The 26,825-nt window shown below is 40.8% G+C and overlaps 1 protein-coding gene across 4 annotated transcripts; it reads left to right on the forward strand.

Annotated features, from left to right (window-relative positions):
* The first annotated feature begins 5,363 nt into the window (after positions 1 to 5,363).
* Positions 5,364 to 26,116, forward strand: SPG21 (SPG21 abhydrolase domain containing, maspardin). Of its 4 annotated transcripts, XM_047862997.1 has the most exons (10): positions 5,364 to 5,634; positions 7,760 to 8,014; positions 9,162 to 9,248; positions 11,950 to 12,111; positions 16,646 to 16,726; positions 18,010 to 18,155; positions 20,608 to 20,731; positions 21,531 to 21,638; positions 23,704 to 23,844; positions 25,410 to 26,116. In XM_047862997.1, the coding sequence occupies exons 3-10, from the start codon at positions 9,186 to 9,188 to the stop codon at positions 25,524 to 25,526; spliced, it is 942 nt and encodes a 313-aa protein (XP_047718953.1). In that variant the 5' UTR covers positions 5,364 to 5,634; positions 7,760 to 8,014; positions 9,162 to 9,185; the 3' UTR covers positions 25,527 to 26,116. The 4 variants fall into 4 exon arrangements, with proteins under 4 accessions (XP_047718953.1, XP_047718951.1, XP_047718954.1 ...); XM_047862995.1 differs by lacking the exon at positions 7,760 to 8,014; XM_047862998.1 differs by lacking the exon at positions 7,760 to 8,014 and having other exon boundaries at positions 5,366 to 5,634; positions 20,623 to 20,731.
* Positions 26,117 to 26,825: the final 709 nt, after the last annotated feature.

A 26,825-nucleotide genomic window follows, 5' to 3' on the forward strand; every position in this document is an offset into this window, starting at 1 on the left:
CTTTAAAAATTTTTCATTTAAGAGATGATGAAACAAGGACTCAGCAACAGTTTGCTAGTGACAATACTAGGATTAGAACCTCAAGACCACAGTAAATTCTGTTAAAAACAAGAATTTTACTCTTGGTTTGGTTTGGGTGACAAAAAAAGTATATCTGAGCATAAACTCGAGCTCTTGAGAATGGCTGCTGAAAGATGTTTATTGTTTTATACTTTATATTTAAGCTTCTTTTCACCATTTTTCTTAATAGTCATCAAACAATTTCAAAGTAAAGATATACAATTTGGAGAGGCAGAGTCTTAGATTCAAGAAACATGGCATGAGCCCTGGCCCTGCCACTGACCCTAATTCTAGGCTGGTTACTCACCTTCTCTAAATGTGTTTCCTTATCTGTGAAATGAAAATTGTACCAACTTTGCAATGGGTGTCATGAGGAATATATATATATATATATATATATATATATATACATATATATATATATATATATATATATATATATATGTAATGCACCTGGTACAGTGTCTGGAACGCAGCAGGTTCTCAAAAGCATTATTAGCTAACATTGAGTGCCAGCCAGATTTCCAAGGACTTGACCTAAACTATCTCATTTTATCATTACAAATAACCTTGTGAGGCAGGTAATGTTCTCAATCCTCATTTTTCCAGAACATTAAATAGCTAATAAGCGGTACATACAGAGTTCACACTCCACTGGTCTGACACCAGTCTATGAGCCTAACTACTTTCCTACCCTGCCTCTATTTGCAAATGTTTTTATCTTTGATTAGGGAATTCAATGTGTTAGGCCTTAGTGCTCAGGAACAAAGAAATGGGAGCTGTTGTTAATTGAGTGCCTATTATATGCAGGCAATATGCTACACAACTTCTTTCAAAAAGATTTTCTCATTTCAATTACTATTTAATCACTCTCTTTACCACCTCTAAGAATTCATAAAGTTTTCTAGAACCTTACAGACAGAAGCTTATTTTGTAGTATAATAGTGCAGTTCTTGCTTTCCAAGATTCTTTATTGCAGTTTTTCTTCCAGAAGACAGATTATCACATTGTTATTTACAGAAGAAACATTAATGAGATGCTAAACTGTCACATTAAGAAAAAAAAAAAAGATGTGAGGGGCTCCTGGGTGGCTAAGTCAGTTAAGTGTCTGACCCTTGATTTCAGCTCAGGTCCTGATCTCACAGTTTGTGGGTTCAAGCCCATGTCAGGCTCTGTGCTGACAATGCGGAGCCTGCTTGGGATTCCCTCTATCCCTCTCTCTGCCCCTCTCCTGCTTGCATGTGCTCTCTCTCTCAAAATAAAAAAATAAACTTAAAAAAAATTTTTTTAAAGATTTGATACCTTTGCTCAGGAAAGTTTATATTAAAAAGTTAACAACGGACAAATGTTGGGGTGCCTTGGTGGCTCAGTTAGTTGAGCGTCTGACTTCGGCTCAGGTCATGATCTCACGGCTCAGCTCGTGACTTCAGCCCTGCATCAGGCTCTGTGCTGACAGCTCAGAGCCTGGAGCCTGCTTCGGATTCTGTGTCTCCCTCTCTCTCTGCCCCTAACCCACTCGCATTCTATCTCTGTCTCTCTCAAAAATAAAGAAATAAAAATTTTTTAAAAACAATGGACAAGTGTTATCCAAGAAGTTAAAATATTGTTTCTGTAGAGAAGCATTTTTGTGTGCAGGCTACTTTTTTTTGGTAAGTTTGATTGGAAGGGAGAGGCAGTGGGAGATTATCAGAGAAGAGCAGCTTTGAGGCAAGGCTATTTATAAAGATTCTGTGAGTGCTCGCTTCAGCAGCACATATATAAAGATTCTGTGATATATCTGTCATAAATATATAGAATCTAAAATCTCAGAAAAGGAGAGGCACCTGGGTGGCTCAGTCAGTTGAGCAAGTTGAGTGTCTAACTCTTGATTTTGGCTCAGGTCATGATCCCAGGGTCGTGGGATTGAGCCCCGTGTCAGGCTCTGCACTGAGCATGGAGTCTGCTTAAAATTCTCTCTCTCTCTTTTCCTCTGCCCTTCTCTCCCACTCACGTGCTCTTTCTCTCTCTCAAACAAAACAAAGTAAAAATATTAAAAATATATAAAATAAAATCTCAGAATTGGAAAGAATTTAGAGATCATTTAGTCTAACCTTGGACTCATTTTACAGAGAAGGAAACCACACTGGAGAGAAGAAATGTCTCGCCCAAAAACAGAACTCAGGTTTCTTAACTCCCAGATGATAATGAATTATTAATTATAAATAACTGTATATAACTTGTTTGATACGACCTTTGTTCGTTAGGAAGCAAGCTATAGAGTAGACATGTCAGCATCTTTCTTGGGCAGTTCCCGAATCCCCATTCTATGTCTGATCCCCATAATTCAGTGTAGTATGTATCTGACACAGACTGGGTCTGGCAATAAGGAAACAGCATTCATTTTTTCAGTCTTGGATCTCAGCATAATTTGATATACAATGCTGACATATAATGTATCCTGGACAGCTTTAAAGGATGGTATTCCAAGAACTGGTATTAGTTTAAAAAACTTAAGTGTTTTTTTTTCTGTTTCACTTTTTCACACATCCATGGTTTCTGGGATAAAATAGAGGTATTTCACTCCAGTGGGTTAAGTGGAGGAGGCATTCTAAGTGGAGGGAAAAGTATATAATCACCCAGAGGTTTGAGACCTCATTGGGTATTTGGGGTCCTTTCAGAGAGCCTGACCTTCTCTCGCCTATGGACCTTGGACTTTAGTTTGAAGGCAGTAGGGAACTATTAAAGGAAGAGCAGGGTTTAGGGTATGAATATAGTTGCTTTTAATTATTATTATTTTTTATTTGAGAGAGAGAGGGAGGGAGAACATGAATGGGTAAGGGGCAGAGAGGGAGAAAGAGAGATGATCCCAAGCAGGCTCCATGCTGAGCATGGAGCCCAACGTGGGGCTCGATCTCACGACCCTGAGATCGTGACCTGAGCTGAAATCAAGAGTCAGACACTTAACCAACTGAGTCACCCAGGCGCCCCTTAATTATTTTTGAATCACACAATAATATATGAATACATTCTTACATAAATTGAAATACTAAATCTAGAGATGCCTGGGTGGCTCCGTCAGTTAAGTGTCCGACTTGGGCTCAGGTCATGATCTCATGGTTTGTGGGTTTGAGCCCCACATCGGGCTCTCTGCTATCAGCGCAGAGCCCGCTTCAGATCCTCTGTCTCCCTCTCTCTTTGCTCCTCCCCCCCCTCTCAAAAATAAAAATGAAAATGAAAACAAATACTAAATCTAAAGCCAAGGTTCTTTACCCTTCCATCCTCTGGTTTTCCTCAGAGGTAACCACTATTCCATTTGGTGTATATACATACATGCATAGGAGATACAGCTAGGATTATTTTGCACAAGTGTTTTAAAACAGATACTATCCTACCAAAAGATCAATTTGAAGGTTAGAGCTTGGTTTGGACAATTCTGAGAACCAGCTGGCCATCTGTTTACTTTGTTGGTGTTCACAGAGTATTTTGTGAACATTCCAGTTTTTAAGTGAGATTCTCACACAGGGATTGGTGCTGTGGGAACCATCTGGAAGACCCCAACCATGACAGCTGCAAACCCTCAAAGCCATATCCACTGGGTCTGCCTGCACTATGGCCTGCCCTGGGTCAAAAGTTTGCTCCCTGCAGTTGTGCAATTACAGGACAGCTGGAATTCACAGAGATTAAATGTTCCTTGTTCAGATTAGGGAATGGATAATGTGCCTGCCATGTGTTATAGAGCAACTGAATATCCAAACATGACCATGGGGTCCTTTTCTCAGGGGAAAAAAAAAACATTCATTACTTTGGGTTTGATCTTTTACACTGTAACAAAAGTTCACATGCAACAAAAAGTCTACATAACGAAATGGCTTTTCATTATCAACAGTTGAGTTAAAAATTATTATCAAACTAACAGAATAAGGACTTCTAATTAGGCATATCTATAGCTTAAATCTCATTAGGGCTATTACTAAAGTGAGGTCTGGGGGCGTGGGACATCAGGAAGCCGGAGTTAGGAATACATGTGGATAGATTTATTTATTCTCTCATTAACTCACTGAATATACATTTAGTACCTACTATGAGCCAAATCATGTACTAAGACACTGGTTGAATCACTCTGTTCCTTTTGCCCTAAATTAAAGTTCACAACACACCTGGGGAGACACAAATAATGTAATGAGTACCATAGTGGTCTTTACGTGCAACCAGTGATTTGCCAGTTATTCCATTCATTAAACTATTCTGAAGTTTTGAAAAAAAGCCACAAGGTTAAAAATCTTCTGTAGAAACATGCCCTATACACTTATGTGGTACTTATAATAAATGACCACTTCCTGGTCATTACACTGACTGGAAATTCTGAAAGAAGTGATGGGGTGGGGAGCCAGAGGCTAACGAGTTACTGTGCTCCTGGGGAATGCATCTGGGATTTGTCAAAGTTCTAGACTAGGACCCAACACTCAAGAGCAGGAAAGCAGAGGTCATGACTAAGGATGCAATTTACTCAGATTCTCCCCTGACCTTAATCCCATAAACAATTGCCTGGGTAAGGGCAAAAACCAAAGGCCTTTAAAGTAGGGTATAAGCTTTCCCTAAAACAAGATTAGGGCAGGCACTTCCAACATGACCTTGTTGCAGGATCACAAAAAGACTTCAAACAAGATTTACATGTTATCCATCCTTATCATACATTCTTTCAGCAAACTGCAAATGTTTTACTGAGTAATCTCCATTACATTTTGCTTAAGAAGAAAGTTTATAAATATATTAATATTCTCTATTCTTTTAAAGGAAAGTGATGCAGGAGCTGGAGGCTTGGTTGGAGAATGACAGCACAAGTCTGCAAAGTGCTGTGAGGGGTGTTACAGTGGAGGATATGGAGGGCGACTATGCTCGTGCCAAGAGGAAAAAATCTTGCCAAGCAAAGAAAGTATACAAAGCGCTGCTCACTAAAGCCTGTGACACAAAGGGGGTCGCCTCAAAGCTTTACGTAGCGGAGAGAAAATAGTCCGCACCTGCTTCCTCCAGGAGGGCGCGAACTGAAGGCAGAGGGAGGTCCCAAGGGGCCAGGCGTCCCCTTCTCCCACTCGCACAATCTCTCCCTCGGTGCCCACATCAAATGGGTGACCTAGAGCTGACCCAAAGGGAACTCGAACCTCCTCCCCGCGCCCTCCACCACCTCCAGGGCGGACGCCGACTCCCAACCGGCAGGATGTACCGAGCCGGCCGGGAGTGTCTCACCTTGGTCTCCATCCCTCGCTGTCGTCATGGTGACCGCCGGAGCCACGCAGCCCCGCCCCTTCCTCATGACGTGGCCCCGCCTCCTCCGAACCCGGAAGCGCGAGGCTCGCGCCCACTGCGCGAACCGTTCGGGAGGGGGGAGCGCGGCAGCTGAGGCTCGCCGGGCCGCGCGCCCCGCCCCTCGGAGGCCCGCCCTCCAGCTCGCCCCCACAGCCCGCTGTGCCTGCGGGTACTGAGCGCTCCGGCAGCCGGCGGTGACCCGGACCCAGCCGCCTCCCCGGCCCGCGCCCCTACTGGAGGGAAGAGCCGCCTTGGGGAGGAGGGAAAGGGACGTGGGGGAGGCCACGGCAGGTGAGGGGTGGGCGAGGCCCTGGAAGCAGGGTGTGGGTGTGTGATGTGTATAGGTTTGCAGGTGGGTGTGTATGTACTGTGTGCGGCTGCCTCTGTTGGTGTGACTTTGTTAGTGTGGCCCCTAGTGGGCCGGTCCATGTGATCATGCACGTGACCTCATGTCCCTCTGTGTATGTGTATCTGTCTATCTGTCTGAGGTCAAGTTTGACTTCCTGAGGTGGTCGTTGTACTGTGACCCTGCCTTGTTGTGGCTTTCACAGGCGGGACTGGGAAAGGGTGGGGTCTGTGTTTGGATCGTCTGGGGATGGGGGTGCGGGTCTCTTGACCAGGGCATACTATTGTAATCTGGTCCCGGGGATACACTGCTGCAGCCCGGGAATATGTTTTTCAACTTTTAAGAACTCTGAGCAGAAGCTAGTTATTTTGAAGATTGCACCTCAGCCTGAAAGTGACAAATGTCTTTGTCATTGCTCAGTACCTGGTGTGAGACTTGTGAATGGGGGATGAGGAAAGTAACAGGACTAGAGTGCGTTGCTTTCCTTCTTCTGGCTTTCCTAGGGAGTTATAAATTCTGCATTTATGCTGCTGCTTTGTCTCCTTGTACAATGTTCCAGCTCCTGTTAGCAGCATGATTCAAGAGACTGAGGAGTAACTTAATAGCTGTGTGCAAATTTCCAAGAGCTTTTATACCAAGACAGTACAAGATGAGGTGTCACAGAAGAAATGTCAAGTTGGCAGCTTTTCCTCCCATGAGGTTTAGACAATAATGGAGTAAGTTCCTGAAGAAAAGAGGGATAAATGTTCCCCTAAAGAAATCTGGAGGAAGAAAGGATAGCTGTGTACTGGTGTGGTGAGCTGTTGAGATTTGCATTAAAAAAGCCAACTGCATTGCCTAGAGACTCTCAGGTCCTAATATTTAGTTACTGCTGGCATTAATAATCACAGACTGTCCATATGTGGATCAACTACAGATTGAGATAAAGGATCCAAAAACCTCTGACTAGTTAATCTGGTTATGTGACTTAAACATTTTTAAAGATGATTTCATTGACTGTAAACTGGCAGGTTCTGTTGAATCCCTGAGGGGTAAGTGCATGTAATTCCTGATGCACACTCACAATTGGCAATTTTATTGTCTAGCACCACAGGGCCAGAGAGGACTGACTGTCCAAAGTACTTCCTGAGGAGGGATTTCTTTAGGCAAGATTAAGGCTGATCTCTGTAGCCCTTTTCCCACCAGCATGAACAGGTGCTTTTGTTTTTGCGAAGAATTGAATTGTGAGAGATCAGATCAGTGTTGAGCTCCTGGTCGACATTCTTTCTTATTTAATACTGACCAGTTTGGTCACAATCTCAGTTAACCTTTTCTTGCCATATACAGAATGTTCCTCTCGTGACTTGGAAAAGTATACCCCTTTAGTGAACGAAAGAGGGCTCGGAGAACAGACTTCCTTTTCATACCACTCACAGCTGCTTTCTCTTTGCAGCAGTGAGTTTTTTTGTTGTTGTTTTTTTTTTTAACTTAGATGTCAGTTGGTCAGATGCAACATTTGGTATCTATCTTACCTTTCATGTATTGCCAAACTAACACAAGTGTTAAAATCACTTGTCTCTACAAAAATTTGGTCACAGTTGGGTGGAATCTCTCCATCCAGTGAGATTTGTTATAAAATGTTATACTGAGGTGGTTGTGAATAATGCTGAGGACTGTGGTAAGACACATCTTTCTACTTGTTGCTCTGGGAAGAAGTGGATGTCAGTGAATGTGTGTGCCTGTGTATGATCTGTATGTCTATGATAGTTTGGTTTGTACCTTGCAGCTGATTCCAAAACTGAATTAATTTATCCCAAGTCTGGCAAATCTAGAAGCTACCTTTCTGGCTTTAAGTAGCTTAGACGTTTTATAAACCTACTGAGTAGATTCCAGTGGCTTAGATTTTTTTTTTAACATGTTAATATTCGTTAAGAGAAAATGGATATGCAAAGAACGATTTTCTTTATTCCAGGATGAATTATAACTACATCTGTGCACACTGATTTCAGCATAAGACTGGCTAATGATATTCTTGGTACTTTTGAGAACAGCTTATGATTTTAACAAACTTTTCTAAAATTACCATCCTAGCCTTGAGGGAACAGACCATTATTGCAATGTCAAGGTTGTAAATCAAGTTTAATAATGGATGCCTACGTCTCCCATCTCCTTGGGGTTTAGTAACCCCCCCAAGATTAGAGGTAACTGTTATGATTGCTAAGTTCCCTGAACTCCTGAGTTGGCAGATGTGGAGGGCCAAAAAGGAGTCCCCAGCTCCTGGCCAGTCCAGAGAACTGCACCCGCTGACCAACCACTCAAAATAACAATTCAGAGTCAGCCCAGGAGGTAAGTGTTATGGTCTTGAACACATCCTAGCCTTGTTAGGAAATCCAGACTTGCTCTGGGGGTAGAGGACAGGATACACAGCAAGTATTTGAATCCTTCCAAACCAGGGGGTGGAAGTTCCTCATTTGGCAATAAGAATCTGCAACAGGGAGCTATAATTTCAAGTTCCTGTTACGACAATACAGATGCCTGAGCAAGGAGGGGCAGCCTTTCCCTTGAAGATGCCCAGCCATTCCAAAGCTGTTAGATCCCTGGGTCAGAAGAGACTCTAGGATTGCCTGATCCAGTCTCCTTAGGACATAGTCATCCATTTAGTCAACAGATAATGCCTGTTCTGTGCCAAGCACTGTTCTAGGCTTTGAAAATACAGTGGTGAAACAGTCATAGATGGGAAAGCAAGCTCAAAGAAGGTCAGTGACTCTTCCAAGGTCACGCAGCTATAAAAGCTAGAAATCACTAATCTCACCACAAGAGACTGCGTATTTCTTCTAAAGACCCATGTTTTGTTGCTGGTTATAGTGCCTTCAAGCCTGTCCTGGTATTTGATCATAGATCTTTCAGAGGAGGGTATATCACATTTAATCACATCAAGAACTGCATTAAGAACTACATGTGAGGTTCTGAAACTATGTTCTGCTAGAGTTAGATTTATGGCATTTTGTGACTTGATCAGGACGCAGCTTTCTATTACCCCCTTTCTCTAGTGTGGACTGTTCCCTGAAACTCTATCAGACATCTTTGTTAAAATGGATTCTTAAGATACTGTCAACACATAGGTGATGGTACTGCAGTTTGGAATCATTTACCTAGGACAGGCATTCTGGTGTCAGAACACACTGTCCTACCTCTGGTCCTAGCTCTGCAATAGACAGGAGATCGCTGGTAAGTCATTTAAGTTTTCTAGACCAGGTTCTTCATCCGGAGGAACTAAGAAAGTAATTATCTCTCAGGGCCCCCTCCTGCTCTGTGACTATAGGACTTCACCAAATTGTTTTCTGTAGTTTACGTATATACTGACAAGGTAAAATAGCCCATTTCTTTGGTTTTACCATTTAAAGTATTGTTTTTATAGCTAGACCAGACTCTACATTTGGTTCTGATGTAAACATGAATTCTTGACATGAAACATCACATGCTTTTATTTCAGGGTTAACCTCCATTTCAGCTAATCATGGGAGAGATTAAAGTCTCTCCTGATTATAACTGGTTTAGAAGTACAGTTCCCCTTAAAAAGGTATGTATGGTTTTACTACACCTCTTATTTGCAAAATCTTGTATTGTTTTTGTTTGTGACTTAGATGTTATGCCTTAACAGTGTTTGAGAGTAAAGGCTATTGCCAAATATCAGGAGTCTGGGTCGTAGGGCATAAAGTTCACCCCTTCTTTGTCAAGTGCAGTGAACTCTTGAGACGCATTCAAGAGTAAAAGTGGGTATAACTGTACTCATTATTTTATAATTGCTTTTGTGTATTCAAGCAAACAGGAACATGTGTACTCTGTAGATAGTGGAAAGCTTGCCGCAACAGCAACTATATAGTACGTGCAGTCAGATTCGATTATAAAGCCTTTTCCTGTTCCTCAGATTTAAGATTTTCAAAGGGCCACATTATAGATCCTCTGTAATGGTAGCCATTTTCAGGAAATCTTATTTGCCTGAGGTGTCATTCACAGTGAAGTTTGACTGTCGACTCTGAGTTCCTAATTAATCCCAAATGTTTGGGGATCATACTGGACAAAAGCTAGTTAAGTCACAGAGCAAAGTCTTTGCTGATCCCTTTGCAAAAGTATGAGATGAAAATCATCTATGTCTCTGTTATAATTATTTTGTCAGGGTAGACATCTGTGGAAGTGCCATGCAGGTTTGAATTAACAACAAAACTATTCTCCATATAGAAATTTGAGATACAGTTCTCCAAGTGTAGACAGAGTATCTGCTAGACAACTGGCACTGTTGTAGGAGGTCAGCAGATACCTTATTTCATTCTTAACAGTTTAACAAAGCTGGTAGTGATGTGCCCCTCTTGCAGATAAGAAAACCAAGGTCCAGAGAGGTTAACATGTTAAAGGTCACTCAGCCTGGTAGAGTCTGCCCATTAAAATCAAATTAATTTGACTTCAGAGTCAGAAGTACTTGACTGCTTACCAAAGGGAGCTGCCCTTCCTTCTTGTTCCCTGGGAAACTCCTGCCCGTACTAAATGATAATTGAGTCTTGCAGTCCCATCCCCTCAAATAATTCATGTGCGCTCATCTTGATAGCTCACTTTCTCAGCAAGCTGATCACCAGACCCCAAACAACCCACACTTCTCTAAATATTCTTAGAAGTAGTTATAGGAGGTAGTTTGGTTGATGTGATTTTCTCCAGTTGTGAGATCAGTTTGGTCCACAAGTCATGATAAGTTTGCTTGAAATTTCGTGGTGCTAGATTTTAAATTATCAGATAGATATTGCATCTTCTAAGGGATTTCTGACAAAATTGCCATTCAGAGAACTCTGAGAAAATTGAAGTGATAAACAACTTTTAAGTATTTATGGCTTATATTCAGAACATACTATGTCAATTATATCTCAGTAAAGGGGGGGAGAGAACATGCTATTTTTGTTACTTTTCTCCCAAATAGATTATTGAAATAACTTCCTGGAAAATTTCAGAGATCTAAATATTCTTACCTCATATTAGTTTTATTATTACAAGATTGGGATTTACTGTGTGCACTGTCAAAAGCCATTAAGAGATTTTTACCACAATCATAGCCTCCCCAAATAAAATAAGAGCAAAATTGTGTGTGGCAAGATGCCAAGGGCAGAAACATGAGTATGAGATATTACTGTCATCATCTGTGACCTGGGGATGTCTCAAAGGGAATTGTTAGGTTCCTCTGGACTGTGCCTTGCCCCGTTTGTCTGCTCCCAGTGATGCCAGTGATTCCAGTCAGTGTGTTACCATCCACAGTGACACCAGGGGCCCACAGCACTGCCAGCTAGGAGCTCTCAGAAAATAGAACCTGGAGGCCTTAAATTTTTTAATGTAAAAGTAGGATAAATAATTGATTTGCACTGGCAAAAGTTCAGGAAGTTCAGGTACTTTTCCAAATATCACGAAAAAGTCAGCCACAGAAAACAAAAAGTAAACTATCATGCAGTGAATAATACTAATATCTAACACTCACTGAAACTCTCCCTGCCAAACTCCACGCTGAGCCCTTGACTTGTCTCAGCTCACTTAATGCTCATCTTTTTTCCCTTTGGGTTAAGAACTACTAATTCAGGAAGGTTTCTGATGCCCTTCCTCCTCCCAACCCTCTTTTCTCAAGAAAACCAGTTTTTTCCTGTGCCCATTCCCTACACCTGACTGACTGGTTTGAAACATTCTTCCAGAACAGGGACACCTACACCTGCTGTGTCCTTCCTGTTTAGCAAAAGTCTCCCCCTCAAAGACGTGGTGTAGATCAGGTTCCAGAACCATCTCCTGAGTGGTACCATCTCTCCCTAGTTTGTCCCTAGAGCCTGGAGTCTTTCCTCCCCTCCGGACAGCACTGGAGAATGACTGTGCAAATTGCCTCCTACACACACACAAAGCCAGAAGTATGGGGAAGAAATAAGATGCCAATTACAGGGCTTACTGTTTAATGGTAAACAAAACAGGCTTTTATAATCATGGATGGGAAGGAAAATGAAAAACTGATTTTAAAAAAAGCTTTATAGTCTTTGGAAGGATATAAGGCAATTCTGTACAGTATGTTAGCACATAGAAGAAGGAAAAAGAGACCAAAGCAGTTTATTTATTATACACGCTAGTCTGGGGTGATCCCCAGGGTTCCTTGTAACAACCAAGGTGGTGGCATTAAAACTGTCACAGAAATTATAGTGTAAAGTAACAATATCAAACCAAATTCATAAGGTTTTCCATTTTTTTTCTTATAACTTTCCCTCCAGATTATCGTGGATGATGATGATAGTAAAATATGGTCACTCTATGATGCAGGCCCCAGAAATATCAGGTGTCCTCTGATATTTCTTCCCCCTGTCAGCGGAACTGCAGATGTATTTTTCCGGCAGATTTTGGCTTTGACTGGATGGGGTTACCGGGTTATAGCTGTAAGTATTATTGATTCAGTATTACAGTTCAAGTCCACATTTTTTGGGTTTGGTTGTGGGGTTTTTTGTTTTGTTTTGTTTTGTTTTGTTTTGTTTTGTTTTGTATGTGGGTACTTCTGTTCCTGATTAACTATCATAATGGGCTTTTTTTTTTTTTTTTTTAGTTGAGGTAAGATTGTTTTCCTTCTTTAAAATGTGAAATGAAGCCTTTGGAAGAAAGGCGGTGTAGTACACGGACATACAGAGATGCAGAGGGTACAAACTTCTATGGAAACCTCAGTGCCCAGCTTTTATGTACATTCTCTTAACTCTGAATGGTAGGAAGCACTGTCCTTGTTTATAGATGAAGAAATGGAGGTCCAGCCATGTTGGTGATCGTGGCAGGCCATGACCACTAGGTGGTGGAAGGAGAACCAGTCTGAGTCTTCTGACTCCATTTCCACTCCTGGTTCATTACACCACTGCCTGCAAGGGAGCTGAATGTGCAATATTATACAGCAGAGGGGTCTGCTGACATTCAGCTGACTGAAAGCTTGCTTTAACGTAAGTCTTTGACTGTTGGGATGGGTCTTATTATAGCCCATACTCTCAGCATTTACTTAAGAAGTTTTTTGTTTCTAATTGTTATTTTATCACTGAGTTTGGTCTAAATCTAGTTTCCCATTGGTCATTCTTGAATCTCTTCTGGAAGAACAGTGTAGGTGAGGAAGGCACCATTGTTCATGACGCCTCGACTGTGTAACAACGGAGGTTGGCCAGGGCTCCTGGGTGGCTCAGTCGGTTGAGTGTACAACTCTTGATTTCTGCTCAGGTTTGTGAGATCAAACCTGATCTCAAAATCTGCCTCTCTGTCTCTCTGTCTCTCTCTCTCTCAATAATAAATAAATAAACGTTAAAAACAAAAAATAATGGAGGCTGGTCTCCTTACTTCTCAGGAAGGAGAGACTCTTGGGCTTTGGAGTTGGCACTTGTTTCCGGGAGCCGAAACAGTAACATGTAAAACGGGTCTCCCTGTGGGAATATTGCTGTTACTGTACATTTTATTTACTATCTGAAGGAGAGAAAATGTGGACCAGATCTCTTTTCTCGGAAGGTAACTTAAAGTTTTACTGGGTTTACCACCAACTGGGGCCACACGGAACAAATCCAGTTCTTCCTCCTGACAGCCCTTCTCGAGAAAACTAGTTATTGTCAGCTTGCTGCCTTCCCCCCAGGTCTTTTCTTTCAGGAGAAATTCTCCACATTCTTTGATCATTCTTCATGTGGCATGTTTTGAGTCTCTGCAACATAATCCTCCCTTGTTCTGGGTTTTCATAATTCCTCTTGGTTGACGGCATTTCAGGAAAGCGGGGTGGCAAGCACACTCATCCCAGCCCTCCACAGCCTAAGACACGACAGTACCTTTCCTGGTAGCCTCTGTTGATCAGCCAGGGAGGGGAAACTGAGCGGCCACAGACGTCTCTCCCACTTCAGAGCACTGTCTGAAGTTGACTGTGTGTTTTTTGCTCCAAGCTGGCAAGTCCAAATTGCTTTGCCTTTTGGCTGGATATTTCTTCTTGACCTCAAGCTTCTTGATGTGGGATTTCATTATTTCATTAGCTAGATAATGAATCAAGAAAGGGCCAGGGGCACCTGGCTGGCTCAGCTGGTGTAGTGTGTAACCCTTGATTTGGGGTTGTGGGTTTGAGCCCCATATTGGGTGCAGAGATTACTTAAAAATAAAACTTAAGGGGTGCCTGGGTGGCTCAGTTGGTTAAGCCTCCGACTTCAGATCAGGTCACGATCTCACGGTCTGTGAGTTCGAACCCCGCGTCGGGCTCTGGGCTGATGGCTCAGAGCCTGGAGCCTGCTTCTGATTCTGTGTCTCCCTCTCTCTCTGCCCCTCCCCCGTTCATGCTCTGTCTCTCTCTGTCTCAAAAATAAATAAACGTTAAAAAAAAATTTAAAAAAAAAAAAATAAATAAAACTTAAAAAAGAAAAGGCCAGTGATGTCTTCAAAGTTACTTTGTCCTGGGGCGCCTGGGTGGCGCAGTCGGTTAAGCGTCCGACTTCAGCCAGGTCACGATCTCGCGGTCCGTGAGTTCGAGCCCCGCGTCAGGCTCTGGGCTGATGGCTCGGAGCCTGGAGCCTGCTTCTGATTCTGTGTCTCCCTCTCTCTCTGCCCCTCCCCTGTTCATGCTCTGTCTCTCTCTGTCCCAAAAATAAATAAACGTTGAAAAAAAAAAATTAAAAAAAAAAAAAGTTACTTTGTCCTTATGTGCCTAACCCCACGAAGTTTGTTTTATTTATGTAGTTATTAAAATGTATGTATTCATTTTTGAGAGAGTGAGAAAGGGGCAGAGAGGGAGGGAGAGAGAGAGAATCCCAAGCAGTCTCCACACTGTCAGCAAGGAGCCCAATGAGGGGCTTGAACCCATGAACTGTGAGATCATGCCCTGAGCCAAAACAGACACCTAACCAACTGAGCCACCCAGATGCCCCTACCTCACAAGATTTTAAAACTTATTACATACTTATCTAGCAGTTGAAAGGTACCAGTCCTTTTGTCATTTACATTTTTATTGAGATAATTATAGGTTCACCTGTAGTTTTCAGAAATGATACAGAGATATCCCTTTTATACTTTGCCCAGTTTCTCTCAATAGTAACATTTTACAAAACTGTAGTTGGATATTGTAACCAGGGTATGATATTAATACAATCCACCAATCTTAGATTTCCAGTTTCACTTGTACTCAGTTTGTGTGTGTGTGTGTGTTAAGTTGTGTACAGTTTTATCCCCTATCTTGGGCATAGATATTTTTAAATTAAAGGCTTCATAAAAAAATATTTTTACAATATAGGTTTCTTTTCCTTTTTGTTTTGTTTTTAATGTTTGTTTATTTTTGAGAGAGAGAGAGCACAATTGGGGGTCGGGTAGAGAGAGAGGGAGACAGAGAATCCGAAGCAGGCTCCAGGCTCCAAGCTGTCAGCATAGAGCCTGACGTGGGGTTCAATCCCACAAACCGAGATAGCATGACCTGAGCCAAAGTCAGACACTTAACTGATTGAGCCACCCAGATGCCCTATAATAGCTTTCTTTTCTATCATCCGACTCCAGTTCTCAGATTATCTGCTAGGGAGCAGCTGTTCTTCATCCTGTCAGAATAGTGGAATCTCATCCACAAATGAAATTTTTAATAGTAAAAGTAACATAATTACAACAAATCTAAAGTTATCCTATTATATACATGATGGTATCGATTCCAGCAACTTGTTAATGACAAAAGGAATCTAAGTTCTTAAAACAACTAGCCTGTCAGACAGGTTTTGCTTATTATTAAAGAGAGTGGAATTCTTTGGTGACAAGCTGGAGTCCTCTAGAAAGGAGGTAGTGACTTGTATTTCTTTTCCTCCTCCTCCTCAGCTTTTATAGGCTACTTAGGGTCAAGCACCATACTTTTTTGGCCACAAATAAAGGTACAAGAAATCAGATATGATGCCTGAGTCAATTAAGAAAAGAGGAACAATTTTATTGAATACGCACTTCAAGCAATGCTGCCAAAAAGAGAGGGAATTCTCCTTAGGATTTTATTTCGAGTTCTCCTGAGCCATACTTTTAGAATTAAATTGGATTAAAGGGAAAACAGTATTTTTTTACTTGAAAGGGTTCTGCTCCTATTCACCCTTGAACCTCGGAGTTTCTTAGCTATTTGGAAAGGAAACAGACATGAATTGAAATTATTATTCACATAATATCTCTTGTGTGCTATTCTTTTTTTAAATTGATCTGTTAGGGGGCACCTGGGAGGCTCAGTCGGTTGAACAGCAGACTTCAGTTTAGGTCTTGATCTTGCGGTTCGTGGGTTCAAGCCTCACATTGGGCTTGCTGCTTTCAGTGCGGAGCCTGCTTCACTCTCTGTCCCCCACTCTCTCTGCCCTTGCCCTACTTACCCTCTCTTTCTCAAAACATAAATAAAACATTGAAAAAATAATAATAATAAAATAAATTGGTCTAGGGGCACCTGGGTGGCTTAGTTGGTTAAGCGTTTGACTTCAGCTCAGGTCATGATCTCATGGTTCATGGGTGTGAGCCCTGCATTGGGCTCTGTGCTGTCAGCTCAGAGCCTGGAGCCTGCTTCAGATTGTGTGTCTCCCTCTCTCTCTGCCCATCCCCTGCTCATGCTGTGTGTGTGTGTGTGTGTGTGTGTGTGTGTGTGTGTGTTTCTCTCTCTCTCAAAAATAAAAGGAGCAGAGCTTGAGCAAATGAGAAATGCTATTATGGGAGTCCTAGATTTTGCATATATATATATTTTTTAATTTTTAAAATATTTATTTATTTTTGAGAGACAGAGTGCAAGTGTGGGAGGGGCAGAGAGGGAGACACAGAGTCCGAAGCAGGCTCCAGGCTCTGAGCTGTCAGCACAATGCCCGACATGGGGCTCAAATTCACCAGCTGTGAGATCTTGACCTGAGCCAAAGTTGGACGCTTGAATTGACTGAGCCACCCGGGCTCCCCTATATTTATTATTAATTAATAATGTTATTATTTCAGTTGCAGTATCCAGTTTATTGGGACCATCTTGAATTCTGTGATGGATTTAGAAAACTTTTAGACCATTTACAACTGGATAAAGTGAGTACCCTAAAACTAAATATTTACATGTGATTTTAATGCAGCATTTACATTGTAAAGCCTGGTATTGTCTTTGTTTTGTTTTTAAATGATACTTCTTTTGAGATATAATTCACATACCATTCAATTTACCCTTTTCAAGTGTGTGAGTATGGTTTTTAATATATTCATAGATAGGTACAATATATATTTATATGTGAACATAAATATATTTTATATATAAATAAATATAATATATTCACAAATAGGGTCAATTTTAGGTCATTTTTTTCACCCCAAAAAGAAACCACATATTCATTATTAGTGACTCCTCACCTTTCTTCTCCTACCCCTGGCAACTTAATCTCCTTTCTGCCTGTGTAGATGTACCCATTCTAGGTATTTTATATAAATGGAATCATGCAGTATTCATCTTTTTTTTTTAATTTTCTTAGTGTTCATCTTTTCTGACTTCTTTCATTTAGCATAATGTTTGCAAGGCCCGTCTATGTTGTAGCGTGCATCAGTACTCCACCTTTTTATTGTCAAATAATATCCCACTATATAGGTGTACCCCATTTTATTTATCCATTTGTCAGTTGATGCACGTTTGGATTGTTGCCATTGTTTGGCTATTAGAAGTTACACTGCTGTGGGGTGCCTGGGTGGCTCAGTCGGTTAAGCATCTGACTTCGACTCAGGTCATGATCTCACAGCTTGCGAGTTTGAGCCCTGCATCAGGGTCTGTGCCGACAGCTCAGAGCCTGGAGCCTGCTTCAGATTCTGTGTCTCCCTGTCTCTTTGCCCCTCCGCTGTACTCTGTCTCTCTCTCTCTCTCTCTCTCTCTCTCTCTCTCTCTCAAAAATAAAAAATAAAACATTTTTAAAAATTAAAAAAAAAAAAGAAATAACACTGCTGTGAACATTCGTGGACACACGAACGTGGACATGTGTTTTCAGTTCTTTTGAGTTTGTACCTAGGAGTAGAATTACCAAATCATAGTTTTCTTAAATATAAATTACTGAGTGGTTTCATTTTCTAGTGTAATCTGTAGATAATATTTTCTTACTTGTATTTGCATGCACAGATTGTTTTCTTGACGGGATGCATAAATTGTACTTAAGTGCAGTGTTTCCTAAATGTTGAACTGCTATCGATATTTTCATCTAAGGACTATGATGACATTATGTATTCTGTGGTTGGTGAGAAGTAAAACTACTTTTTTTTTTTTTTTTTTTTTTTTGGTATTTATGTTCAGGATTGATTGTTATTGTAGTATCCTTCTTGTGTTTGTTTGCAATTAGGTTCACCTGTTTGGGGCTTCTTTGGGAGGCTTTTTGGCCCAGAAATTTGCTGAATACACACACACATCTCCCAGAGTCCATTCCCTCATCCTCTGCAATTCTTTCAGTGACACCTCCATCTTCAACCAAACTTGGACTGCAAACAGGTAAGAACATGAACATTTGGCCAAAATTCTTAGGATTTTCATTCAGTGGAATTTTGAAAATGTTGGCTTGGTGGGGGCGGGGGGTTGTTGCACTAAGCGGTGGGGGTGTGGGGGTGGAAAGGGCTTGTATCTACCTCTGTCTTCTGAAACTTCCCTGGCTTTTAAAACTAGAAACAATCACCTTTGCCAAAGAAAAGAATGGAATGAACTCTGAATTTAGCTATTTCTATTACTCTGAATTATGGGTTAGCTTTGTTTAATATACATTCATGTGATCCTAACAGGTCCTCTTCAGTTGCATATGTAACTAATATGGTGTTCTGCTTGTTCCGCCTACTATGTTGTTAAACAGTTCTGTATATTGACTGACACAGTGTTTTTAGGCATTTTGGCTTCCCCCAATTTTTCATCATGTTCTGCAAATCATTGTACCCGTTGCTTTTTTCCTTCCCTTTCTGGGTTATTTCCTTGAAATGTGTTTCCAAAAACAGAGAGAATACATTTCGTCTGCCAGCACGTCTTGCACATCATGACACTTTAGTGTTAGTCTGCTTTCAGAAAGATGGAAATGGTGGCCTGCTTCGTGGGGCCACCCATGGGGCGCTTGTTTCCTCTGAGTCATCCTTTCATTGAAGAGTCCACTTTAGGAGTGCCTGGGTGCCTCAGTCAGTTGAGTGTCCGACTCTTGATTTTGACTCAGGTCATAATCTCACAGTTTGTGGGATTGAGCCCCGTGTCAGGCTCTGCTCTGACAGTGTGGAGCCTGCTTGGGATTCTCTTTCTCTTCCTATCCCCCTCCCCCTCCCCCCACTGGAAAAAGAAAAGTTATTGAAGATAACATTTTGTTTATTTGTTTTTAATTTTTTTCAATGTTTATTCATTTTTTTAAGAGACAGAGACCTAGCATGAGCGGGGGAGGGGCAGAGAGAGAGAGAGAGGGAGGGAGACAGATACAGAATCCAAAGTAGGCTCCAGGCTCTGAGCTATCGGTAGAGAGCCTGACATGGAGCTCGAACCCACAGACCTCAAGATCATGACCTGAGCTAAAGTCGAATGCTTAACCGACTGAGCCACCCAGGCACCCTGAAGATAACATTTTAAGTAATTTGATAAGTATCTAATAGTACCCTAAAGCTAATTTAATGTGATTTTTTTTCATTGCTAGCAAGGCTAGACTCTACCCTAAAAGACAAAGCTCCATGAGTAAACATACCTGTATGATCAGGTTGATTTTTCACAGAATTCTCTAGATAAACATTGTGTTTGTTATTTTCACATTTCTTTAAAATTGTAGGTAGAGCTTGCAACTCTTGATCTCTGGATCATGAGTTTGAGCACCACATTGGGCGTATAGCTTACTCAAAAACAAGTTGTACTCTGTTCTCTTTAAAAATGTTTTCTCGTGTTATCTCAGTAGTTTACTCAGCATTTGTGCAACAATTTCTTACATACATTAGCTACAAATAGTTCATGTCCGGACAATGCACTAAAGCTCACTGATTATTTTTGATGATTTTTAATGTTGTTTTAACTGTCACAAGCCAAGACTGCCCCTACTTTGTTTGTGCCCCTGCATATGAGCTACATTTTATCAAATATCTGAGTGCTTACTTTGTGCCACACATTGAGGCTACAGGGGCAAGCAAAGCCAACAGGGTCTACCCCTCACAGAGGGTACCTAGGCAACATCACCTTGAGAAAATAAGGAAACCCATGGGTGGGATGGAGAAAGTTAACTGAAAGAGGGCCCACTGGCCTTGTGAGGGAAGCTCAACTTCCAACAAGCCAGTCCATTGAGAACACGCATCAGAAGGTGATCTGCACTTTTTATAAGTCATTTTCACCATAGGTTTAGAGAAAGTAGTGTTTACTGTATATAATGGCTCTCAATTCTTGTAATTAATGGAATAAATATCAACTAAAAATCACTTACAGAAATCCATAGATTGAATTGCCTTGAATTAGCCTAATTGAATCTCCTAGGAGAAAACTTTGGCAGTATAACAGCTCCTTCATTTTGCTATTTTGAAATATCAATCAATCAAGGTGATATAAACCTGAAGGTTGGGATCTTAATTTTTCAGTTTTCTAAAGGAAATAGTTTAGCCATTGGAAATAAAGCCAAATAGTAAAAAAAGAAAATAGTAATAATAATAATAATAATGATAAATAATAAATCCTGAGTATTATCAAAATGTCTACCTTGGCAAAGAAACTTGAAATACCACTTATAATTATTCTAAATTCTCAAATAAAACTTTAATCATATTAAACCGTAACTCTTTGGGAGCTCGGGAAAATGTATATAAAAACAAGATGTTTTAAAGCTAGCTCTTTGGAAGAAGAGATAGGTCTTTTTATCTCTAGATCCCAAGAACATAGCTAATACAAAGCTTCAATATTGAATGAATATTTGCTACTTTTGTGTAACCTTGCAAATTTAAATTATCAGGTCCTTGTTTTACAGCTTTTGGCTGATGCCATCATTTATGCTCAAAAAAATAGTTCTTGGAAACTTTTCATCTGGCCCAGTGGACCCTTTGATGGCTGATGCTATTGATTTCATGGTGGACAGGGTAAGGATCATGGCGTTGGGGTGGGGACACCTTATACTAGAAATTTTTGTGTCTCCTTGCTTCCTGATGATATATCTGTCTCATTGAGTATGTATTAGAGATGTTTGCTAAACAGCCTTCCATATTAACTTTAACACAGCCACACAGATTATTACTGTTGGTAAGTAATTCAACAGAATCACTTGGGGGAAGCTTTTAAAAATACAGATTCCAGGGGCACCTGACTGGCTCAGTCAGTATAGCATGGGACTCTTGATCTGGGGATCATGAGTTCGAGCCCCATGTTGGGCATGGAGCCTACATTTAAAAAAAACAAAAAAAAACAGATTCCAAGGCCTCTCCAGCCCATTGAACTGGAATCCCTGGGTGTGGGAACTGGGAACCTGTATTTTTACTCTGTTCCCCCTCTTTCTCCTTGAGGTGAATCTGAAGTAGCAGGTCTACAGACTTGGATTTAGGGACTACGGGGCTAGATGGTTTTTCTGAGGTCTCTTCCAGCTCCAAAATCTCTTAAAAATGTTTATCTGTCGCTTGTGAGTTATAGGAAGTGGCTTGCTGCCCACAGGTACCTGGTTGAAGAAGCAATTCATGTTGAGGGCTATGGATGCCAGGTTCCCACAGTAGAAAAATGGCACCACCTGGGAGGCCCATGGTCTCACAGATACATTATATTTCTTCCTTGGTGATCTTTCTGGACCCACCACACGTGATACCACCTTTATAAGCACAAATATTACACTTAATGGAAATGTGGGAAACAAAATTAATTCAAAACCTTTGCCTGTGTTTCTTCCTACAGCTGGAAAGTTTGGGTCAGAGTGAACTGGCTTCAAGACTGACCCTGAATTGTCAAAATTCTTATGTGGAACCTCATAAAATTCGGGACATCCCTGTAACCATTATGGATGTAAGCTTCCTTTTAAGTCAAATAGATGCCTTACCCTTTTAACTGTATATATCAAAATCCTCATAATTATTTTGTAATTTTTCAGTGTACCTCTTCCAATGCTGCCTTGGATTTTTTTTACACCCCCCCCCCCACCCACTTTTTCAGTTCTAAAACAATCAACGTATTGCTTACCCTATTTTTTTCCTGATAGGAATAGCACCATTGAAGTAGGAATAAACATAAACAAACATGGTAGTCCTTACCCATTCTGATATATTTTTGCTACAGTCATCAACAGATATTGCACTTTAGCTATTACACATCTATGTAGCAAAGAAAAGTTGCCTCATGGAGTCAGAGAATCAAGAATTCCATAAAATCTAATTAGCACAAAAGCCTGCTTCTTATATGCTCGAGTTGTGGTAAAATATATGTTACAAAATTTACCATTTTAACCATTTTTAAGTGTACATTAAGTAAACTTAAGTGGCATTAAGTACATTTACAGTGTTGTGCCACCGTCACCATCATCCATTTCCAGAACTTTTCATCATCCCAAACTGAAGCTCTGTACCCATTAAACACTAGCTCGCCATTCCCCCCTCCTTCCAGACCCTGGTACCCAACATTATACTTTCTGTCTCTATGTATTTGACTATTCTATGTACCTCACGTAAGGTACATAGACTATAAGGAATCACATAATATTTGTACTTCTGTGTCTGGCTGAATTCACTTAGCAGAATGTTTTCAAAGTCTATTCATGTCGTGGCGTGTATTAAACGCTGAATAATATACTCTCTTGTATGCAGGTACCACATTTGGTTTATCCAGCATCTGTTGATGGACATTTGGGTTATTCCACCTCTGGGCTATTGTGAATAATGCTGCTGTGAGCATTGGTGTACAAATATCTGTTTGAGTACCTACTTTCACATCTTGTGGGTATATACGGAGAAGTGGAATTGCTGAGCCATATGTAATTCTGTTTAACTTTTTGAGAAACCATGATACCATTTTCCACAGTGGTTGTACCATTTTACATTCCCACCAGCAATGCACAAGGGTTCGAATTGTTCCCCATCCTCCCCAACACTCGTTATTTTCTGTTTTTTGGTAATAGTGATTCTAATAGATGTGAAGTGGTATTTCATTGTGGTTTGGCTTATTTTTTTTTTTTAAATCATGTAACTATTTTGCCTCATAAACGGGTTTATTCCTGGATTCAAATAATGTTTTTTAAGAATTGATTTTTGTCCAGAAATTTACAAGCATGTAAATAATAACTTCTCATTCTTCACTGTAATCTCTACATTCCGACATTGACCATGACACAGAACAAGCTTTTCAGTACTGTTGGTAAAATATTTTGTCCTCACAGTGCGTTTGCTCTGTTTGCCCATCTTTCAAAGCTGAGCTCATGTACCCAAAGTTTGGGTCACTGGAAACTGTGTTTAAGCTTTGGCAAGTTGGAAGTGCTGTGTGTGTGTGCGCGCGCGATTAAAAAAATTACTTTTTGAAAAAAAATTACTTTCTGAAAACTTGCTTGAATGTGTGTGTAAACATAAGTTTATGTGGGCAGTAAATGATGTCTAGAATCATACACTCCAAACTGTTAACAGTAGTTCCCCCAGGAAAGGATCTGGACTTTTTCTTATACTCTTAAAAATTTTGTTTTTTGTTTTTGTTTTTGTTTTTCACTAAGCATATAGTATTTATGTAACTGTTTTTAAGTAGTAATAAAATTTACACGTTCTTTTGGGATTTTAGTGATCTTTTTGAAATTAACTGGCATTTTCAATAATGATTGTTCACTATTAATATTCTTTTAATTCAGTTAACTCTGTTTGAGGGGAAAAAATTCATGGTAGACTTTTCTCCCAAAGAATGCAACAACAAATTCTGTAGCTTATGTTAGAAATCACCAGGGATCAGTAGGAAGAGGTGGCCCAGGCTGGCCAAGGTTCAGCAGCATCTCTTCACAAGAAAGAAATGCTTTGGGAAGCATTTTCCATGATGTGGAAAGAACATATTAAAATACCAGTAGGTTTCAGCCTTTGTTTTTTTTTTTTTTTTTTTAAAGGTATTTGACCAGAGTGCACTTTCAACCGAAGCTAAAGAAGAAATGTACAAACTGTATCCTAATGCCCGGAGGGCTCACCTTAAAACAGGAGGCAATTTCCCATACCTGTGCAGAAGTGCAGAGGTGAATCTTTATGTACAGGTAAGTCTCAGCTTGGAAGCCAGGGCACTTTGAACCCACAGTGTATAGTTTGAAACACAAAGCTTGTTTTTTTTTTTAATGGTGGAATAGGAGAACTACAGAATTCTCTGTAAGAATGAGGCACTTGCTTGATAAAAGTGGTTTACATTAATAATTTAAAGCAGAATTCAAGCAGGTGTGTTAGAGACAGGTGACTCTCTGCCTACCATCTCTTTTCTAAGAACAGCAGGCCTATATCCACATACCTAGAAGTAGCCATTTGGTATGATGTGACCTTGCTTCCTGGATACAATGAATTCAATCAGAACAGGATACCAGATTCATGAAGCAACTTCCTGATCCATTTTTAGTGCATTAAAATAATACACGCAAAAACTGACAAAAACTGCCACTTTGTCCTCTACCTTAAATGGATATTAAAATAGCAGTGAGGGGGTGTGTGGGTGGCTCAGTCGGCTAAACGTCCAACTCGGGCTCAGGTCATGATCTCACGGTTCATGGGTTCAAACCCTGCATAGGGCTCTGTGCCAACAGCTTGGAGCCTGGAGCCTGCTTCAGATTCTGTGTCTCCCTCTCTCTCTCTGCCCCTCCCCCACTTGTGTTCCCTCTCTCTTTCTCAAAACTAAATAAACATTAAAAAAGATTTTTTTTTTTTAAGTTTAAATAGCAATGAGAAATTACTGCTTTGGCAGTTTGGCAAGAAGTATCAAGAACTTCAAAAAACAGTCATGTCCTTTGGTCCTGTCATCCACTTGTGGCAGTGGATCCTAAGTAGAGGACCCTAAATACAGAAAAACTTGATGCCTGGAGCCGTTCGTGATGATCTTACTCTCAACAGCAGAGGATGGGAAAGACCTGAGTCACAGCAGCAGGACAGGAGGGTAAACAACAACTTATGGAGTGGTGTGCCACCATTTAAGATGATGAAATTTATAGGAACTTGGGAGAGACCTGTTACATGTTAAATAAGGAACAAAGATCCCAAATTGTGGGTGTTATTTTTTAATGCTTATTTATTTTGAGAGAGGGGATCGGGAGGAGCAGAGAGAGAGGAAAAGAGAATCCCACACGGGCTCTGCTCTGTCAGCACAGAACCTGACGCAGAGCTTGAACTCAAAAACTGCAAGATCATGACCCAGGCCCAAAATCAAAAATCAGATGCCTAACTGACTGAGCCACCCAGGCGTCCCTCAGATTGTGGTTTTTAAATTTTTTTTTTTTCAACGTTTATTTTATTTTTTGGGACAGAGAGAGACAGAGCATGAACGGGTAGGGGCGGAGAGAGAGGGAGACACAGAATCGGAAACAGGCTCCAGGCTCTGAGCCATCAGCCCAGAGCCCGATGCGGGGCTCGAACTCCCGGACCGCGAGATCGTGACCTGGCTGAAATCGGACGCTTAACTGACTGTGCCACCCAGGCGCCCCCTCAGATTGTGGTTTTTAAAAATACTTGTTTTTCTCTGTGTTTTCCAGTTTGTCTCTTATTAGTACATATTACTGTGTAATTTTAGAAGTATAAAATATGCCATAGTGACATTTAAAAGAACAATTCTATGTTTCTACAGATACATTTGCTGCAATTCCATGGAACCAAATACGCGGCCATTGATCCGTCGATGGTCAGTGCCGAGGAACTTGAGGTGCAGAAAGGCAGCCTCAGCGTCAGTCAGGAGGAGCAATAGTTGTGGTGTTCGTTGTTAATGATGCGTGATCCAGAGAGTTCTTGTACAATCATGGCGTCAGTGCCCGCCTGGCGGCCTCTCCATTCGGCTGTCAGGTTCACCGGTTATCACTGTGTTTGGAAGTAGGACTGATTGTCGTCTTTGTGACAGGCGGCAGCTCTTCTAAGCCAGTGTAACTGTTCCCTCTTCGTTTTTTTTAGCTTTTGAATTTGAGGAAGTACTTTTGAAGACTCCCATTTTAAGAATTGTGAAAATTTTGCTACCAAAAGTCATCACCACTGTGTTCTTAAGCAAATATTAATTTCTGAAGTTTGGGATTTTGTGAGGGTTTGTTTCCTTTTTCTTTCCTCCTTTCTTTTTATGTTATTTGCTGTAAATGCTGCACATCCGGATTGTGTATCAGAAGGACATCAGTTATTTTTATGAATTCTTGGTTATTGCCGTTATCAAGTGCCAAGCTGTCACCCTACTGTGTGCTCCCTGCAACATCAACTACTTCTACTTTCCAATTATGCAGAATCATTTTCAGTTTTATCTGTTGTCTTTCTAGCCATTACAGTCATTTGGAATAAAAACTCACTTTCAGCGAATGGCTTTGGTGATTATTGTAGCTGCCCAACTGGGCTACATAGACATAGGAGTTTCTGACAATAAACCGTGGTGGTGTTGGCCAATTTGGTATGACATTACATAAGTTACTTAATCTCTCTAAGTTGCAGTTTGCTCATTGTAAAGTAACAGTAGGTCTCATTTATTGAGCTGTTACTATGTGCCAGTTACTTTTCATACCTTCTTTCTTCCCCCTCAATGGGAATGTGTCTTAAATCTCTTTTAATTTTTTTTTTTTACATTTTTTTAAAGTAGGTTCCACGCCCAACTTGGAGCTTGAACTCATGACCCTGAGATTGAGAGTTGCATGCTGCACCTACTGAACCAGCCAACTGCCCCAAATCTCTTTCAAACTATATATTCCTTTTTTTTTTTTCTTGCCATTAATTTGTTGAAGAAATAGGCTCATTTGCTCTATGGAATTCCCCACGATCTAGATTTGGCTGATTGCAGCCTCATGGTGTCCTTTAACTTGTTTCTGTGTCCCTGGTATTTCTCATAAGCTGGTACATACATCTAGAGGGTCAGTCAGGCTCAAATTCAGTCTTTTTGGCAGGAATGCTTCATAGGGCTGCGTGCTTCCCATTATGTCACTCAGGAGGCACATAACATCTGGTGGTTTCTAAGTGGTTAACATGATGGTTTAGCTGCCCCTGCTTATCACGGCACAGATGTGTCGTTTCATTGGAG

This window comes from Prionailurus viverrinus, chromosome B3 (assembly GCF_022837055.1).
Source record: "Prionailurus viverrinus isolate Anna chromosome B3, UM_Priviv_1.0, whole genome shotgun sequence".
NCBI classification, from domain to species: domain Eukaryota; kingdom Metazoa; phylum Chordata; class Mammalia; order Carnivora; family Felidae; genus Prionailurus; species Prionailurus viverrinus.

Bases quoted from the DNA above. Each gene is read 5' to 3' on its own strand.
- SPG21 (XM_047862997.1), top strand. From the start codon at position 9,186: ATGGGAGAGATTAAAGTCTCTCCTGATTATAACTGGTTTAGAAGTACA. The intron at 9,249-11,949 runs GTATGTATGGTT...CTTTCCCTCCAG, and splicing joins GTACAGTTCCCCTTAAAAAG to ATTATCGTGGATGATGATGA. The intron at 16,727-18,009 runs GTGAGTACCCTA...GTTTGCAATTAG, and splicing joins ACCATTTACAACTGGATAAA to GTTCACCTGTTTGGGGCTTC.